The sequence below is a fragment of the Amia ocellicauda genome, chromosome 16 (genome assembly GCF_036373705.1).
Source record: "Amia ocellicauda isolate fAmiCal2 chromosome 16, fAmiCal2.hap1, whole genome shotgun sequence".
Classification (NCBI taxonomy): Eukaryota; Metazoa; Chordata; class Actinopteri; order Amiiformes; family Amiidae; genus Amia; species Amia ocellicauda.
The window spans coordinates 15,749,111-15,769,482 of NC_089865.1; the positions used below are offsets into that span (position 1 = coordinate 15,749,111).

Genomic DNA, 20,372 nt, shown 5'->3' on the forward strand with positions numbered 1-20,372 from the left:
ATACCGAAAATGGTCCTATCACAGGGGAGGATGTAAAACATAAATATGATGAACCAGTGTTTGGTCTAGCTTACATATATTTCTACTAACTATAATGTATAATAGTGATGCTCACTCTCAATATAATTGTTTTCCTCAGACATTGCACTTATAGGTCTCATAATATGTAAAAAGTAAAAATATAAGCATGACAAAAATAAAGTCACCTGGCATTCAACAACTCTTATTTTCAGTAATGTTGATAATACATACTGAAGCCAAATGCATATATATTTGGGGGATATTAAGTTTTGATTCTGAATGAAAAATTGCTGCCCAAGCCAGTGCTAGTGAGTGTCTTCTCTGGATCAAGGGCACCATCTCAATAGAGTTCATAAATCAAACAGCTCTGTATTATGACACATACATTCAAAGCAATTAAAATCAGCAACCCAAAAACAGCAGCCATTCAGGTGAAATGAAAAGATGGGAATAGGAGCAAAGGCATCAAAGGATGAAATAAATCAAATCACACACCCTTTAGGTAGCAGGCCATCAAATTAAAAAGGTTATGCAAATTATTGCAAATGCGTTTCAGTTCAGTATGGTTTTATAAGTGGCCAGGGGTCAGAAACCTTAAACCTCCAATGGTAGCTGTGAAATCTGTCAGAGAGCTATAATAATTCTGCACCAAGCTCAGGATTTCTCCCAAATTGAAAATATCCAGATTTATAGTAAATTTCCTACTTATCGTATACCATATACAGTATTAAGTATACCAGCACCCTGGTAAAACCCTCAAGTTCATTGGCTCACACTGTCCTTTTTTAAATGCGCTCGTATCGCCGGTCCACATACAGTAAGGCAGACTGACTCTTTTCATTTGCACGTGCATGATTCCATCAGCACCATTCCCCCACTGAAACACTTGGTTGTGTCAACACTTGAGATACATGGTGGCAAGTGATGTTCTCAATGTCCATGACTGAACCTGCTGGAAAATGCTCTCGTTCCTAAAAGGCCAAACTCCAAACTGAGAAGGCTGATTGTTGAGGCGCTAACATCCCTTTCATCTCCGATGTGTAAAACTACAGGCCCGGAATGTTGAACGGGACGTTTATGAGTTTTCAAATTGTGTAACATTCTTGTACGACATAACTTTTGACACATACACCTCTATGATCGTTTTTTTGTAACGGTAAATCCCCCTTAAAAAAATTATATAGAACATATTTCAGAATGAAACAAAAACCACAAGTATGCAGATCAGCATTATTTTATCCGTAATGACCCATTGGAATTCATCACCTTCTCCAGCTGCTCTTTTGACTTTTGCAGAGGATTACAATGCTTTGTCTGTGTAAGTAGATTCTTTAACTACTCATCTTTCATTCATATAGCTCCTCAGCTTAGCAAGGGTTTAAGAGCAGCATTTCTTATTGCCTCTTGTGGTGTGATGCTTTTCCACATCTGCTTTTTTTTTCATTGACATTCTATGATTTCCTAATCCCTTCATTAGAGCGCTTCTACAGCTCTAAAGCTAATTGACAAGGAAAATGTCTTTGATTCGAGCAAACAAGATTCACACCTCTAATTCTGACCCCAGTGCAGTCTGGCTGGCTAGCCTACAGGGTCACAGAGATCTTCAGAACAGAACAGGGGGACTTGTTCTGCTTATAAAAAGAGGAGAAAGAAGTAGAAGGAGGAGAAGGAGAAACAGAGGAAATCATAGAAAGGAAAAAAGAAGAAGGAGAAGGAGGAGACGAAGTAGAAGAGAAAGGAGAGGAACGACTTTAATTATGTTCTGTGGCGTGCTGTGGATTTACCCCAGTTTTTATAGTGTTTGGGACATTGGGGTTAGGTGGATGTTTATTTCCACCATTTGCTCTCCAGCTTCACCTCAGCTATACTGGCCAGCTCAGTGCTAGCTGGGAAATGGCTGTTCAAATACACAGTACTCCAGCAGCTCTACTGTTTGGCTAGGTGTTTTATCCCTTTGATAATCCAAATGTACCTGCTTTTGCCAGACCATGATACCCAAACCACAACCTTTGAGATTATGCTCCTGTGTCGATCTGCATGAAATGAGCTTACTCCGTAATGGAGAGAGTATGTTTATGTTTGGATAGTCGTATTAACAGCTCAGTGATAGCCTTTGACACACACTCTCTCCACAGTAAACGATTTGTGGCAGATGGCACAAATTTTAGCAAGCACACTCTCAATAACACGCTGATCTCTGTCCCCTGCTGCACTGGACATCTGTCCCAAGGCCAAGGAACTATAAATGCATATCAGCTTGAGTTAAATAAGAATATGTGTATGGGATGCAACATCATTTGTAACTATAGATCATGGCCTTCTGTTTTATGCTTTTCATGGAGGCTTGAAAAAGATTTTTGTGATGAAAAATACCATGAATGTCTTTTTCATTCTTTTTTAAGGGTTACATTTCAACATATCTTTTTGACCAAGGAAGGAGTTAACCGCTCCCATTCTTCATAACAATTATGGAAATTGTTTAATTTCACTTCTTATTTTAGGTGTGTCTGAACACAGCTTATCAACATAACCACATTAAGCCTTGCGACGCATGTATATATACACTTCTCTTAAGAAGTTAACATAAAAGTTAACATTTTGCACTGTATTTTGCACTCAACAACACTCAACAAACTCATACCGTAATCGTAAACATCCGGAATGTGAAAATCATGTAATACTCCCAAGGATGTCAGTAAGGTATTAATATTCATTAGCCTACAGGTACTCTACTGAGGCAAAGCATTGTGCTCCTCTGTAAGCCTAACTTGCAGTTCCAGGAGGTCAAGTGGTTGGTGGTTGCAATCAATGAGAATTCTAGCCAGTTGATCCCAGAGGTGCTTAGTCAGGTTCAGGTGAGATGTGTTTGTACTCCTGAGCCAATTGGAGTGTACAAATTAAGGCCTCTCATTAATTACAGGTGCTGACCCCTGACTCGGTAACATTGAATGATTGTGAGCACAGAATGAGAGCATCAATACGCACATTCAGCCTTTAAAAAAAAGTTTAATAACAAAACTCAATGATGTATTTTACGGAAGGACTCTTACAGTCTCATTGTCATGTGGGAAGCATGTGTGGGCAAAGTCATTTTTCATATTCGTAATAAAAACTATGGTCCAGCAATACAGTCAAATGTATTTCCTGATTTATCCATATGTAAACTATGCATTTGTTCTAGGTTTGACATATAAGCCTGCGGGATTAAGAACTGAAAGAGCACTTTCCTTGATCAATATTTCTCTTTGATTCAGTGACTTCTGCTTGAACTATACTCTATGTGGGGAACTCATTTCATAGGTTACAGCACAAAAATGTGGAGGTATGTGTATTGGAATATATATAGCAAAGAAGAGATAGAGAGGGGAATGGCCTTTTGCACTCCACAATGCGGTCTTTGTTAAAGTACTGTATCTGCACTGCAGATAAAGGAAATGAGTTAACAGTGCCATGAGACAAACTCCTTTCACAATCAGCTGTATATTATGCGCCTCAGAAGGGAAAATCCGGATTTGAGTGGATTCTTTTGCACTGTTGAATAATGGGAACATATGGAAAACACAAAAAAACTCATTCTTAAGGGTGCAGCATCTTGCTTTCAGATGTTGTCATGATGGGAGACAGATTGTCTCATCTGTAGTTCAGTATTTTACATAGTTGTCTTACAGAGGCCAAGATGTTATTAACGTGTATAATGGATACTCTTTGCTTGTGGTGTTTGGGGGAGGGGGGTTAGGTGCATAGTTTCAAGATCCAGTGACCTGATGAGTGATAAGTATGAAAAAAAACTAAATTCATCAAAATGCTTGTCCCCCCCCAGTTCTTTTTACATATTTTACAAATGGACTACTTACATAACTCGTGAATGGACAATCAGCTTTTACAGAAGGTATTAACTTGGTGATGGATACTGCATTGCTTCATCAGTGTAGTCAAGTGTTGCTTTAAAACATGTTTGTTATGTGCTTTCAGTTCTGTTTAAAATAGACACCCAGGTTTAATGTTGGTTTTATTGATGTCAATCAATCGCAATGGTGAAAAAAAGGCTGACTATAATAGCCATATTGCTGTCTTTATGCAGAGCACAGCTTAGCAACCAAGTTATGGACATCCCTCTCTGGACAGCTTTCTGTCATGTTTAGTCAACCAAGAGGTTCCTGTGATGCAGGGGAATTTAAACTTCTGTGGAAGGCCAGTCATTTTTTTAAGTAGGGAAAAGTTGTTGTGATAAAGCAACCAAGTAAATCAATGTGAGAAATGTTCTTTCCCTGTTTATTTTGGAAGGACTTTTAATCAGGTTTTGACATGAAAATCTTACACCTTCTGCTTTATTTACTTTTGTTTACTCCTTAGGAGGCTTTTAGACCTGTTTGAATATTTCCCTTTCCCACACTGTTGCATTATGTAGAACCTGCAGTCTTTTTGGTCAATGCTGCTTGATTTATGAGCTCCCACATGAAGAAGAACAAAAAGAAACGGCAACATATCAAGGCATTGATGCTGTCTGCATTTAGAATGAATCTAGTTTTGTGTCTCTAAAAGAAACATCTTCAGAACCGGAGAAAGGGTTTCAAATGAGAGAAGGCCCTTCAGCTCATCTTGATCTTGTTGGGTTGCAGTGAGACAGGAGGCTGGGTTCTTTCATTCAAGTTGCAGTAGTTCAAATATCTTGAGTTGTACATCCCTTTTACTTGTTCATTCTGTGTTTCCATCTCAGTCACATGAATCATGTAGTGTCTTTAGACTTTGCTGAACTTGAAGCCTCTTGATCGCCCTTTCTAAAGAGTAGCATTCCTTTAATTGGAAGCCCTCAAACATTTCTTTGGCCTTTTGTTCCCCCGTCATGTACATTTTGAAAGCAGAAACTTAATGCCTTTCTGTCTTAGCAAAACATAACCACTAAGCACTAAGTAATTAAACACTGTAGTAGGTAGCTATAAATAGGGGAATGAGAGACTTCACAGTAAGTTGCATAGGATGCCCTCATATGGCTAGGAAAGAAAGTGTTATAGTTTTTTTATATATATATATATATATATATATAATGTTCCCCAACAACATCATTATCCCTAGAATGTATTTTAAGCTTGGGTGTGATTGTTAGAGGATATAAATATGTTTTAAGTACAGAAGAGGCTGTTCTCATTTTGGATTGTATATTGCTCACTGCTTTTTCCAGGTTAATTTATACCATGATAAACTGAGATTTTTAGCTGGAAAACCAAAATTAGGATCTTTTCAGAAGCTTTATATTAAAAATATATATATAACTTCAATCAAATGTAAAGGAAGTATTATTGCTGTCTTTTTGTTATTTTATATTTTTAATGAGAACAAGATCTCCCCTAAGCTCTAAGGACCAAACCCCAACAACCCAGATGACTCAGAGCTGCCATAAAATCTATGCAGACAGCTGCACGATTTTAAGAAATGACTACATTATAAGTTAAAGGATTTTGTTTGGCAGATGTTAAATGGAAGTAGTAATAAAAAAAATACCCTTGCGTTTTGGCTTTTGGGGTTTACCAAGGCTTTCTAATGGCTTAGCTATTAAGTTTTGTGCTAACAGAAAAATTCTAAGAGCATGAATCCAAGCATCATTTGTAATGTATTTTTAACCCAATTTATTGGATCCAGTTGCATCACTGATGAGCTGAAAACAATATATGTGGATGTGGATTTAAACTGTAAATAATAAGTAACATTAAGAACATTTTTGTCTGTGTATCAATGGTCAACCATCTAATTTCAAAGTAAAGAACAACAAAAAGTGTAACAATTATTCTTATATAGAAAAAGGACATCTATGGTACGCTTTGGCATGCCAGTGTCATTCTTTCTAGTATGAAAATCACTCTTCCACATCCTGTTTCTGAACTGTGTGAACCTGTATAATCAGGCAGACATGTATGAGCTGGTAAATGCACAGCCCATCTCAAAAAACATTTTATAAATAATTAAATGTTATTCCTTTCATGACAAGTGTTGTAAAGTGAAAAGAACACACACTCCAGTAGTTCTTTGAAAAACATGTGTTTTGATTAGTGAGTAAAGGTTAGACAAAGCAGAAAGTAATGCATTGCCACCTTTCCAAAAAAGGTCTCCAGTTTTGTATGGAAACACAGTTTTTGTCAAACGGCATATAATACGTGAATTCCATTAGCGTTGATCTAGCCTGATTGAGGATGGAGGCTGGGCAGAGTTTCAAAAAACCCTGCGTACAGGGCTCAGTGGGTTCTGACAGCACAGAAATGAAAAGGAAAACGGAAAGATATAACCAGTGGAAAGATTCAAATGTATTAAAAAAAGGGATCAGATGAGTTTATACTTCTCTTATTGTAAATGAAGATTGAGATTACTCTAATGTAATGAATCTGCTGAATACAACCCCAGACTGCACCGTTGTGTGATGCTTAATAATAAGTGTCATAATATAAAGACTTGAGTAGAGGTAATAAGAGAAGTCATCTGGGAAAACAGAGCCATATTTCGATTGGTCATATTTTGAAATTTAATCAGAACAGATGTGTGTTCCTTCAGACAGCCTTATGCCTAAATCTCCAACAGTCATTTACCTACCCATCTCCTTTAGGGTGAGCCCTCTGCAAGCCCATCGAAAGAAACTTGGGCTTTGATGCATCACATTGGCTGGGGGCCTCGAATTCATCATCTCTTTACATTAAATATTCATTTTATAAGCAGATTCTCAGCCAATATTTTATTTACACATTAACCTCAGTCTCTCACTGTGTTGTTTGGTAAGGAATATCTTTTGTTTTATTTTATGGGTGTGGGGCGGGTTTCTTGTTATCCTCTATTTCCCCTACTCATTAGCACCGGCTGTTCTGTGGTTCTTTCACTTATGCATGATCTCGTCCCTGGAAAGACTGAAAATATAAATAAACAGCATTTTAATTCCACTGTGATATCAGCCTGAAACCCTAAGAGACTTTGTTGTTGAAATGAGCTTTTACCACTTAGGCAATATTAGAGAGTCTGCCTTCACTGCTTCATTTACTGTTCCCTCTTCCCGTCTCCTACATCAGAGCAAGTGCAAGCAGCTGAAGCATTCATTCGAAATATTCTCGTATCCACCACAAGTTTGCAGCCCTGACGTCAAGTGCAAGCGGATTTTGTTTGTTGAAAGCCATCTTTTGCTTAAATCATAGGTTAAGCGATTATACAATGCATACAGACATAATCCCCAACTCTGCTAAAAGTAGTGTGATATTGAATGCTTCAGGTCAAACTTTTAAGTAAATTCAAGTGTGACTCCACACAAAATGTAAACAATTCAGTCCTATGTAAGGCAGTGTATTATTAAAAATAATACAGTTGAAAATGTTTTTGTCTTTGTGATTTATGGACTTTGTCCCCGTATACCAAAGCAGCTTCTGCTTGTTTTGACTGTATGAGAATATATACGAGACACCTGCATGAAATATATATCTGTTTCTTGCTTATTTTGTACAATCTTAATCGTCAGATCCTAAAGCAGTCTGGCAGAATTTTCCGGCCAAAAGCACCTTAAATCAGCAGATTGAACCCCCTGTCTTTTATCTATACTTCTGAGTCAGAGGAGAATGTGTCATTCAGCATCAGTTATGAGCAGCCCTCAAGTTCACATCTCCTGTAGGTGTTCAGTTGCTTGGAAGTTTAGGCAATAGCGCATGAAGACTCTCCCCCTGCAAGGGTAAAAGCCTGATTAAAGCTTTTTCTAAGAGGGATTTCTTTGAGAAGGTTGTTTCTAACCAACTGATTTGTGTTATCAACAAAGGCCCTGGAGGGGCAGGTTGCCACAGGACATCACCTATTAGATGCTCCCTGGGATTCCTGCAAGGAGCTAGAGACATTCTTGTGATACATTTTTCTTTCATTTCCTTTCTTTTCCTTATTTCTCTCTAACTTACAACAAAGAAAGTATATTGAAGCATCTGTTCCAGAACCTTTCTTTGCAAGGAAAAAACCCTCTCCCCAGGAGACCGAGCATGCCCATGACCCATGAAACTGTGTACTTTTATGGGTTCTGCCTGGCAGAAGTGTTGTCAAAATGATCTGAGCCAATATCTCAGGAGTATATTAAACTCACTTAAGGTAGGGTTGCCGCTTTATTACTGTTCTGAAATTTCCTTGAGATCAGAAGCTTGCAAACCCTAGCCTCTTTACTCCTTTTGCATTTATTTGACTTCCATTGCATTCATTTGGATACATGTTTGGGAGAAATACTTACACAATATTCTTCAATATGTAGTCTACATAATACACTAAATTACAGTAAATGCAAAATACAATATATACATATATATATATATATATAGCCTAATGTGAACTCAAATCAAGTACAACATACAGTGCAGAGTTATCCATTATGCGTGCAGTGGGTAGATCAGACATAATGATCAATATTACATCTAGCATTTATAATAAACAAGTATTCATTACAAACAGGAGATAAATAGCGACTAACGTAATAACAGCAAACAAATAGGAAGGTGATGACGAATGCGAGATGAACCTTCATGTAATTATTTCAGTGGAACAGGACTTAATTTGGCAACAGTGTTCATATAGTTTAAAGGCTACTTTAAAATCCAGTCCCCTTTCAAAGTGTCCCGGTCAACAAAGAGCGATGGGAATTAAAATACTGTTCTCTTTTCTGCTATCCAGTAAGTGTTGTAATGTCATCTCCTGAAACACCAAAGAGCTCTCTTTGAGGTATTTACAGTAGACATGATTTTGATTAAAGTTATACTTTTAAGTTTTAAAAGTAATTAAAATTCTAGAATGGAAGAGGACAATCACAGATACTTTACATACAGTGAGGGGAAAAAAGTATTTGATCCCCTGCTGATTTTGTACGTTTTCCCACTGACAAGGAAATGATCAGTCTATAATTTTAATGGTAGGTGTATTTTAACAGTGAGAGACAGAATAACAACATCAAAATCCAGAAAAACGCATTTCAAAAAAGTTATAAATTGATTTGCATGTTAATGAGGGAAATAAATATTTGATCCCCTATCAATCAGCAAGATTTCTGACTGCCAGGTGTCTTTTATACAGGTAACGAGCTGAGATTAGGAGCACTCTCTTAAAGGGAGTGCTCCTAATCTCAGCTCGTTACCTGTATAAAAGACACCTGTCCACAGAAGCAATCAATCAATCAGATTCCAAACTCTCCACCATGGCCAAGACCAAAGAGCTGTCCAAGGATGTCAGGGACAAGATTGTAGACCTACACAAGGCTGGAATGGGCTACAAGACCATCGCCAAGCAGCTTGGTGAGAAGGTGACAAGAGTTGGTACGATTATTCGCAAATGGAAGAAACACAAAATAACTGTCAGTCTCACCTCGTGGAGTTTCAATGATCATGAGAACGGTGAGGAATCAGCCCAGAACTACATGAGAGGATCTTGTTAATGATCTCAAGGCAGCTGGGACCATAGTCACCAAGAAAACAATTGGTAACACACTACGCCGTGAAGGACTGAAATCCTGCAGCGCCCGCAAGGTCCCCCTGCTCAAGAAAGCACATGTACAGGCCCGTCTGAAGTTTGCCAATGAACATCTGAATGATTCAGAGGAGAACTGGGTGAAAGTGTTGTGGTCAGATGAGACCAAAATTCTCGCCGTGTTTGGAGGAGGAGGAATGACCCCAAGAACACCATCCCCACCGTCAAACATGGAGGTGGAAACATTATGCTTTGGGGGTGTTTTTCTGCTAAGGGGACAGGACAACTGCACTGCATCAAAGGGACGATGGACGGGGCCATGTACTGTCAAATCTTGGGTGAGAACCTTCTTCCCTCAGCCAGGGCATTGAAAATGGGTCGTGGATGGGTATTCCAGCATGACAATGACCCAAAACACACAGCCAAGGCAACAAAGGAGTGGCTCAAGAAGAAGCACATTAAGGTCCTGGAGTTGCCTAGCCAGTCTCCAGACCTTAATCCCATAGAAAATCTGTGGAGGGAGCTGAAGGTTCGAGTTGCCAAACGTCAGCCTCGAAACCTTAATGACTTGGAGAGGATCTGCAAAGAGGAGTGGGACAAAATCCCTCCTGAGATGTGTGCAAACCTGGTGGCCAACTACAAGAAACGTCTGACCTCTGTGATTGCCAACAAGGGTTTTGCCACCAAGTACTAAGTCGAAGGGGTCAAATACTCATTAACATGCATTTGAAATGCGTTTTTCTGGATTTTTTTGTTGTTATTCTGTCTCTCACTGTTAAAATACACCTACCATTAAAATTATAGACTGATCATTTCTTTGTCAGTGGGCAAATGTACAAAATCAGCAGGGGATCAAATACTTTTTTCCCTCACTGTATACACTCCTATTAACACATCAATACATATAAACTAGCCTAATCATTGTATTGACTGTGTTAAGTCCCCTTTAATGATAATGCGAACAGATTTTGTTTTATTATTGTTTTGGTGTAAGTGTCCTGTATTCACTGCTGATGGCTAGTTGAGCAAGACCTGTTAAACAATTAGACACAGGGCGTTTTAAAATCCCAGCTTTCTCGTGTAGCAGTACTCTATGTGAGTGAAATCAACTGAGCAATTGGAAACCCCAAAAAGCATTTTGCACAAGTTTTTTTTTCTTTTTTTTAATGACTAAATGTCTTTAATTAAAAAACAGAAACTCCATGATTCATAACAAATAAAGTGGTGAATGTCAATATACTGTGCGGTGGATTGAGAACTGTAAACTTTAAGACAGAGTAAGGTAATTGCAAGCAAATAGAGCAGGAAGCTAGAACATTTAAATAACGAAGTTGCTATCAGTTACAATAAAGGCAAAATGGCATTCACATCCTGCCATACAGATCCAGTTTGTTGTATATTTAGACGTGACAGTCAAGGGCATGTGGATCACTAATTAGAAAAAACAATCCCATTAGTGCTCTAAATATAGTAAAACACTGACTGGTACATTTCTGAAAGTCATATCATACACCAAAGTATTGATTATGATCTTTTTTCTTTTTTTTTCCCTTTCTTTCTCTTAATGACGTGACCAGACGTTGTGGATAATTGCAGAGGAATCTAATTCTGGTTTCACAGAATTTACAGAACCACAGCAAAACATTTTAATGGACATATATAAAACATAAAACCATAATTTCTCGTAATTTAATGTTTTCATTCATTCATGATTTAAACGTTTGAGAGCCTCAGTAGACAACATTTGTGTTAACCTTCACACCTACCCAGCACTTCATATAATTGTGATATCAATAGAACTGTTTAATGGAAATAATAATTAAAAGAGAAAATAATATGAAAACCACAAAATGATTATGGAAAGAATACATAGTCAATATCAAAGTAATTGGTTGCATTTTTTACATTTTATTCTAGCCAGTATAGTTTAGAGGTTCTTTTATTATCTTTTAATTTTGTAATTCGGAAAGAGATGCACATCACACTTGTGTGGCCTCACGGCTGCCTGGAGCATCGGAAAACCTCCAGAGGAAACCTGCAATCTCTTCGATAACCTTCACTCCTCCAGACCCCATCAGCACTGGTGAAGTCCTAGTGTTGAGTCAGGAAGGGCAGGGATGGAAACCTCTTTGTGAAGGGGTCTACGTGACGTCAGGGATCCCCAGAGGCACAGTGGCAAGGATGGCACTTGCACAAGGGAGTTACAGTCAGCATGAGGGATAGAGCCCTTTCCTTTCCCACTAATAACAGGAAAACCTTGTTTTGTTTGGGGGGGCAGTGAAGCAAGAGAAACTTATCGGAGCAGCCACTTCAACAAGATGTTTTGAAGCACTTATTTTCATTAGGTCTTTTGTGAGCTCTAAATATGGGAGAAATGCCTTAATTGGTATTTGGCTCTGTGTTTTTATAAGAGTTAATTATCTCTAATAGTGCATACAAAATCAGAGTTTCCTGAATTTCTTTCAGGAGATATAATGCAAAGGCAAACGGACTCACAGCTTAATGTAATGCTTGATAAACTCCTACATAAGTCTCTTTCAGAATCCACCCCTAAGCACATTTAGAAGTTCTAATGACTTCTATTTTTCTGCTTCAGTTTGATCCCTTGACCGCTGTGGTCTGGCCTTTAATGGAAGTCTCTTCTAAATGAGTATTTGTTTCTTCCTTTTTTTTTCCTGATACTGAGCTGCAACGATGGCTTTTTGCTATAGGCCTTTTTGTTGTGTGAAATGAAGCCCAATCCAGTTAATCCTAGTAAGACCCTGTAATAGATCATATTCATGCTGGCAAAAAAAAAAACAAGCTCTAATATAATTTATAATATCATATTTGACTGTTGAATTTGTTCAGAGGTTTAACCTTGTTCTCCTCGTAACAGATGTTCGACTTAAGACGAGTGAAAACAAATGTGCTTTTACTGCACTAAAACTAGAAAACAAATAAATCCAGCCTTTGCTTTTCATTTGCAAAGACATGCGGTGTGAAATTAATGTCGTTCACAAGTTGCTTTTTGTGGAACATGGTACTATTTATTGTGTTACCTTACATTTCACTGACAGACCCCAGTCCACAATGTAGAAACTTCACACCATTGCCAAGTTCATAAATTGTGTTGCGGAAATGGCAGAATAGCATTTCATGAGTGTGTGTGTGTTTTGTTTGCAGGAGCCGAGGAAAAGAAGCAGGTACCGAAGAAGGATAAGATGAAACAGAGGCGAGAAAGGTGGCTAAACAGTGAGTATTATTCCTGTGTCACCAGGGCACCCTTCCAAGAGCTGTTTTGTGAGGAAAGATACGTTTTACCATACCACCTGATAACACCTTATCTTAAAGGCTATACTTGTCACTTATATATTCGTACTGAATTAGACTTTGTTTATTAATTACTACAGCAGTGTCAGCATGTCAGGAATGTGTGCATTAATGGACTCGTAGGCTTCGAATGCCATACTCTATTTATGCCTTAAAATATGGTTGTTGTTTTTTAGACATTTTAAGTAAAAATGTCAGGGTGCAATACTCAGAACAGGGTGACATTCAATTACCTTTTAAAAGGTAAAAAGGCAATAAACCTTTCAGCAACCTTTTAAATTAAGTGGAATATGATACATAGAAGGTTTCAATTTGGTCCTGACTGGAAGTCTGAGTAAAGTGGCTACCTATATAAAGGCCATCCCTTTTCCTGTTTATCTGTGTTATTATAAATTTAGTTAAAGGTGCTTTTGTTCATTCATTGTATTTTACATGGCTATGAAAATGTTTAATGACGGCACAATAAAATGGAAAAAATCAACACCTTTTTTTGGTGGGGGAAGGAGTTCAAAGTAAAGCAAAGCACTGCTATCACAAAGGTGTTGGATCTTTTGATGATTCTCACAGCTGACAATCCCAGCTGGTGTTTTTCCTCATGAGGCATTAATTAGCACGTTGTCTCAAAATAAACAAATACAAATCAGCCAGAGAATGTCTTTCGGATATAAATCCAGTAGATGCCTGAGATTAAATAGTCAGAATTAAATGTCTTGTTGGTTTGCAGCACTGTAGGAGATATTTAGACAAACAGTGAATGACAGTAAAATCACTTGCAGTCTCATCATCCATTATATTTACATTCTGTACCCAATATATTTTGCATCACTTGTATTGATTGGTCGATGGTATCACTTGGCTCCTGAAGTCTGCCCATTTGCCTTCCCATCTTTCATTACAATAGAAATTATGTCAATGTAAAAGTAATCTAGGGAGATTTCCTGTTGCACTTTATACCGGGGCACTGTACAGAATGTGAATATATATATATATATATATATATATATATATATATATATATATATATATATATATGCATCTGCATCTGCAAACCCAGTTACAATTAAATTATAAAAGAGCACATTCAAACAGATGGGTTTTCAATTAAGTTTTAAAACAATCTAAAGTTTCATCATTACTCTTTCAAGGATTTATGCAAGCTGAGAAGTACAGAAACAGTTTTTATCAATCTGTAAGTGCATTAAGCTAGGATTGGCTGTGTTGTGTGTAATTACAACCTCCCCAACACCACCACTATACGCCATCTAATTCTGATCTGCGGTAACTATATCTGCTGATTATACATTTTTCATAACAAAAAGATGCATCCTTTTTAGATACAATTAGGAACTATCAGGGCTACTTTGAAATCAAAGATTGTACACACATCTGTTCAGGAATGGCCCCTTTATGCATTTAAACCATTCTCAGTTTCATAAATTGAAATCTATATCTGTATGTAATATATAGCTATCCTGTCTCACATTCTCTCAGTTCCTTAAAAAAAGAAAAGCAAGTTTATGCTTGAGTAAAAGCCAATGTAAAATCTGCACAATTATAGAGCTAATTGAAATGCTGTTTTTTTTGTCTTCAGGGGATAGAAAATATATAATTACTTCAAAGAATAAAAAAAAATCAAGTCAAAGTATTTGTAAGATTAAAGGTAGAAAAGTGTCTCTGGACATGTGAATCATTATTGTATTTCAGGACTAGCATTTGGCCTAGTTCTTTCCTTCTTGCAGCTGGTAGTACTGTGCATATATGCTTTTTGGTTCTTATTTATATATATGTTTTATACAGACAAGGTTTTTGAGATAAAATACTAAATATAATTTGTATTTGTAAAACCCTATTTATACCCATAATACTAGTCAGGAAACCAGTCTTATCAGAAGGGCAGTTTCCTCAGAGGAATTAAACCATAGCTCTAGTTTATTCCAAAAGGAATCCCTAGTCTGATTCCTTGCATATCTCTCTGGTGCCATATTTAGCTAAATAAGTCTAAATAGTTTCAATGAAAAGGAACCATTAAACCATTCCTAACTTGACCTGTGTCTCTAATTAGACCTCTCCCTCCGTCAGCCCAGCCCTATAGTTCACACAAGACCTAAGTTTAACAAACCAATTCGAATTTGTCACCACTTAATGTAAGTGATTAATATCTGACCTTAGACCTTAGAAGCTCCCGTATCAAATAGACAGTAAAAAGGCCTGTAATATTGTGTAAGGCCATGTTTGGGCTATTCTGCATTCTCAGGTGGTAGCTGTTCTTATCACAGTATTTAAGGAGACCTCATCAACAAGTTGGGCGATAGGAAACTTTTTCATCTTGCACAACATAACACAATCACCAGAATTTAGCATTTGCCTTTTCTCACACTCCTATCCAGTCCCTTATTCAAGAACCTGAAAAATGAATCAGTACACACTATAACTAATTGTATATGACTGTAGAGTTGACTATGCAGCCAGTTTCTTTGGTCAGCCTGTGTTAAGTGGTGTTATCAACAGGAACGTGAAGTCTGCCATTGTTTACATTCTTCATAAAATCCCTTATTATAATGCATGCGTTTTCTTCAACAGAGTTAGACTTGCAAGTAAGCTGGAAACACAAGACATTTGTTGTGAACATTTTAAAATATGTAACAAATCTGACTCCCAGAAGGCAGCCAAGAACACTGTGGCTACATCCTAGACTGCGGTTTTTGTGGGATATTTATAAGATTGCAGAGCTGAGTGAAAAAACATGTGCGTCTGCTTTTAGTGTTGCCTTTAGCATTAGATTTAACGCAAATTCCTAACACATTGAAGTCTAAGTACATCAAACAGATCTCAAAGTTGTTGAACTTATTTAGAACTCACTTGTTTCCTAATAGGAGATGCTGTAAAGTACCTTCAGGAAAGAAAAACATGGACTGTGTTTATTTGAATAATAGCTGCAGATGTCAGAAGGGCTTGTGGGGGGGTTGCGAGTAACAGTATTTTTGCTCTTTAGACATTACTGTAATTTTTCATCTTTAAGACCGATTTTAAATTAAATATAATACCTTAATAGGATCATAAATTATGCTTTCCCGGCAATGTACCACTACTTGTGTTTTTCTGCAATTTTGTTTACCTGGGTGTGGTAGAATAGGGCTGATCACCAATCTTTTGCATTGTAAAACATTTTGAATTTTCAGATAATCTGGACAGAATACTATTGAACTCATGAATAGTTTATAATTGGTTTAAAAGTCCATACAGTATAAAAAGGGCTGCCTCTTGTCACTGTATTAATAATTAATAAATGCATCATTTCTCATCACATCTCTAGTATGTAGTTATAGATATGGAATAATAATGTTAGATGCACCTTGAAAGATATGTAAACATTTAAGGTAGACAGCCCCAACTGAACTGCTAAGGCTTTAAATGATTAGCCCACTATGACAAAGAAAGTAGCTAATATTTTTGTTGTAACAAAAAGTACAACATTTATTTATGTAGTGAAGGGATGGTTATTTCATATTAATATTGAATAAATCTTGACACATTTCTCCCTTTGTTTATGGTAAGCATACCAGTAAAACATTTATAGATGATCGAAATACAACTCTGAAACTGTTATTACACAGTTATTACACATGCCTTTGGTTATAATTATACAATTCCATTTTACTGCATAAACTAATCTTATTTCTTAAACTTTTAAGGATGATTTCAGTTAAACCTGAGGAAACTAACAATACAACTTTATAGGCTTTCTCATTGTTAATCTTAATGCAACATTGTTGTATTCCTTTCTTCGTTAGTCGTTTTTTAAATCAAAATACACTTTTTTATTTTTTTTCATTTTTTGGCCCAAGTTTTCGAGTGTTTTGCCAACTGTTTTAGATTCAGGTCACCAGCATAACAACCTCCTCAAGTCCACAGTTACGGTTGATTAGGGTTTTACTTTGAACTTTTACATATTTTTAGGAGGAAATGTGCACCTGTAAAAAGTACATTTCCTTTTATCGTATGTTATCTGTTCTAAATATTATCTTCTTCCTTTCATCTCAGTATTTATTGAGGAGTGTTGTATAGTGTTCGGCTACAAGTCTTTAATGTGGTTTCTGTAAATAGCATTTTTCACTGAAATTAAGAAAATGACCAATCAGAACTCGCCGGAAGAAACTGATATTCCACTTTGAAGAAATATAATGAGATTTAAATTTAACAATTTAACGAAACACAGTGTGTAACAGGTGCCAGCTGCCTGATTTTGAATTTCTTGGGGGAAAATAACAAAACAAGAAATGTAAAATGATCTACCTCATTAAAGTTACGCATAATAGTAAAGCAGATTTAAACTTTAGATTCCCTACAAGCTGAAAACAAATGTAACAATAAGCTATTGTATTGCAATGAGGCCTACACGCTCTAATTATTTAACAACCGAATAATAGTCCTGTAGGATATTATACAAAAGCTCAAAAAACAGGTTGTTTAATTGTGGGGCACTCCAATTAAATGTGTGGAATTTCTTATTTTATTTTTATTTTTGTTTTGGGAGTCTTGTTTTTTTTTTGGTGTTTGTTTCTTCTCATATTTTTTTAATCTATTTTGTGTCTCACCTGTTGCAGTGAGTCACCTCTTTTGATCAGTTTGTGATATTACTGTGTGCCTTTCATCATGAATCTGTGTTTGTTCTTCTGTCTGCTTTGCCCTCCATCTGGAATGGCTGCATCTCAGCTGCCAAGAGGGTCAATATCCTGTAGTCTTAGTGCTGGGAAAGAAGTGAATGCTTACTTGTAGAGTCGAATGGTATTAGTCATTTTAAAAATGTTTTTGGTCTAAAGTATTTATATCACAATGATACTTGCTATTAATGTCTCGCACTTCCACACTAGTAATAATTTAACAGTGTGTGTTCTGGCCTTTTCTTGGAAGCCACATTTTCGTACAAGAAACCTCTTTAACAGTGTAAACAATATATGTTCAAGCAACAGTGGGATGTGTGTTCAAAGCCTGTTTCTGGTTCCATCGCAGAATCAAACCTTTTTTTTCTCTAGTAACTAATAATACTGAGGCTCATTATAGGACCTAGAACAGGTTATATACTGTGGGTTGTGAGTTAGATGCTGTATACTTGACAACTTCTAACATTTTACCCTCAAAACTCCAACCTCCCCCTTTGAAAAGCTTTGGAATCAAAAAGAAAGTGGATGAATTATATTGAAAAAACAGATTTGAAATACATTTATTTATTTTCACAACCCAACCAGTAATTTGGTATCTGAAACGGTTCTCAACAAATTCTTCCAGGCATTTTATTTTAAGTATCAGTAGATAATTAAGAACTTTGAGACCAGGCCTGAATCATAATTTAGGGTGGTTTGTCCTTTAGGCAACAAAACTGAGTCTTTTCAGTGTGTTCAAACGCATTTATATTTTTGCCATAGCAACTGAACACCACTTGCCCCAGACATAAACATTTATCTTTAATTATCCTGGCATGTTTTGCTTTTTTATTCTTGCTGTGAATTCAGGAAATCCTGCAGTAAGTTAAAGAGGCCGGGGCCATCACGATTCTCGGTCTGAATTTTAATATGGGTTCTCCTCTGTTAAACACAGACATGAGGAAAACAGATCTTACCTATCACTTGGTTCTAGCTTAACATTCTCATTAGGGTCTGAGTTATAGAGGAGTAACAGTACAAATGAACCATTAATCAGTAATCCGTAAGCCCATCATCATCAGTATTTTGTGTAATGAACTAAACTCACAAAACAAGAGTTTGGAAATCAGTTAAATGTGAAGCTTAAGTGCTTCATAAACTATTAAAACTTTACTTGTTAGAGTGAATTGTAGTGAACATTAGTATATTATTAAATAATTACGTATTGTACCTTCCTTGTTCATTGTTTCTGGCATCTATTGATTTAAACCATAGGTAGTCAATTAGACTCCATGTTGGCAAGAAAATGTATTCTGGATCTGACATTTTTCTTATAAAATGAATCAAATGCTACTTTAGCTTCTGAGATTCTGAATGGGAAGGAAATAAAACTTCACCTGTGTTTTAATATTGTTTTCTGCCTTTTCCTGCATTGAGCATTTATTAACTGAGCTCTGTTGTTGTGTCTTTGCTTAATAGAAATCAGAAGTATTAAGCTGGACAAGGAGGAGCAGAAAGCGCAGGCCAAGAGGAAGGCCACACCGGTGGTGGGGGACATGCAGCCCCTGGCCGATGCCCTGCCAGAGCTCTCTGATCTGGTCACCGCCAGCAAGGCCACGGCACGCAGGAAATCCAGGGTGTAAGTGTCCAGTTTGAAATTCACTCTCCAGGGAAATGTGAATGCGCTCGGGCATAAAAGTGTGAGCGCCATCTTTCCCTGCATGTCATTGTATGCCCTTTAGTCTGAGTCACCCGCCGGTGTCTAAACAAACTTCACAAATCAAACAAGCCATCACAAGACTTTGGTACAGCTTACAAAACAAGGCTTTGGCAAAAACAAAAGTAAAGGAAGTATCTGTTGACACTGTTTATCACGATAAAAACGTCAATAGATTCTCTGCATGCTCATTTTCAGAGTTTATTTTTTATACGTATTGATTTGCTGACTGGTTTGTATACCTGTAATATTATTTAATTCCACACGTAATCTTGCCCTTTTTGTGATTATTTGCAATTCTGTGGTAGACCTTTGCCTGCTGAATAAGCCGAGACTCTTAGGTCAGCCATTTTCATAAAAACGCTTTATGCTTTTTTCACAGTTCAGGGCGATTGCCGCTAAGATAGCATTGAGTGGGAATGAAATAATTTACATTGTCAATACTTCAGTATTCACATATCAGCTTAAGCAAATTTCTTTACTTCTTTAACTGGGAGTAAAGTCAAAGGAATGCATGACATAGGATGGCAGCTTCAGAATTGTACATTTAACTTCAACCACAGTGTTTTTTTGTTTTACCCCCCTCAACACAATTTAGCAGTTTTATTTTTTCACCTATAGTATTCTTTAAACCTTTTTTACCATTTGCCTGAGGTGTTATCTCACCTGAAGACTATTTTAATATAACTTATTAAACTGATTATTAATAATTATGTTGCCAGGTAACTAGAGTGGCAAAATGGAAGTCTGGTACAGCTGAGATTTTAATTTACACTGAAAATAATTAACTTGAAACATACTTCCATACATAAGGGGAAAGAACAAGTATAATTGAATTGTATGGTTTACAATATATTCACGATGTATGAAAAAACTGTCTACATTACTAAAAAGCATTTGAACATAGATCACTGTGACTCCTGCATTTTAATCACCACTCACTTTACACACATTTCAGAGTGGCAGACATTGCATTCATCAAACTTATAATACATTAATATGAATTGTTTTACAACAGTAATTGATGGTAAATTAAATATGTAGTTTTGGGGGTCTTAATGTCCATTCTGATATGTGCCTGGTGAATGTTAAGGCCAAAATGAATATCGGCAGAGTTGCTGGAGCAATCATCTGTACGGTTATTAGATTGCTTAGTCTCACATTTATTGATTTCAGCATTCAGTCCAGTTCCAATCCACCACATAGTATCTGTCTCTGCTATTGTGTCA

General features: G+C 36.8%; 1 protein-coding gene across 1 annotated transcript in view; it reads left to right on the plus strand.

Moving 5' to 3' along the window:
* Positions 1-20,372, plus strand: part of slx9 (SLX9 ribosome biogenesis factor) — a 68,422-nt gene that overhangs the window by 40,806 nt on the left and 7,244 nt on the right. The window contains exons 3-4 of the mRNA XM_066688074.1: positions 12,640-12,708; positions 18,906-19,065. Coding sequence (XP_066544171.1) covers positions 12,640-12,708; positions 18,906-19,065 — 229 coding nt within the window. The remainder of the gene's footprint in view (positions 1-12,639; positions 12,709-18,905; positions 19,066-20,372) is intronic.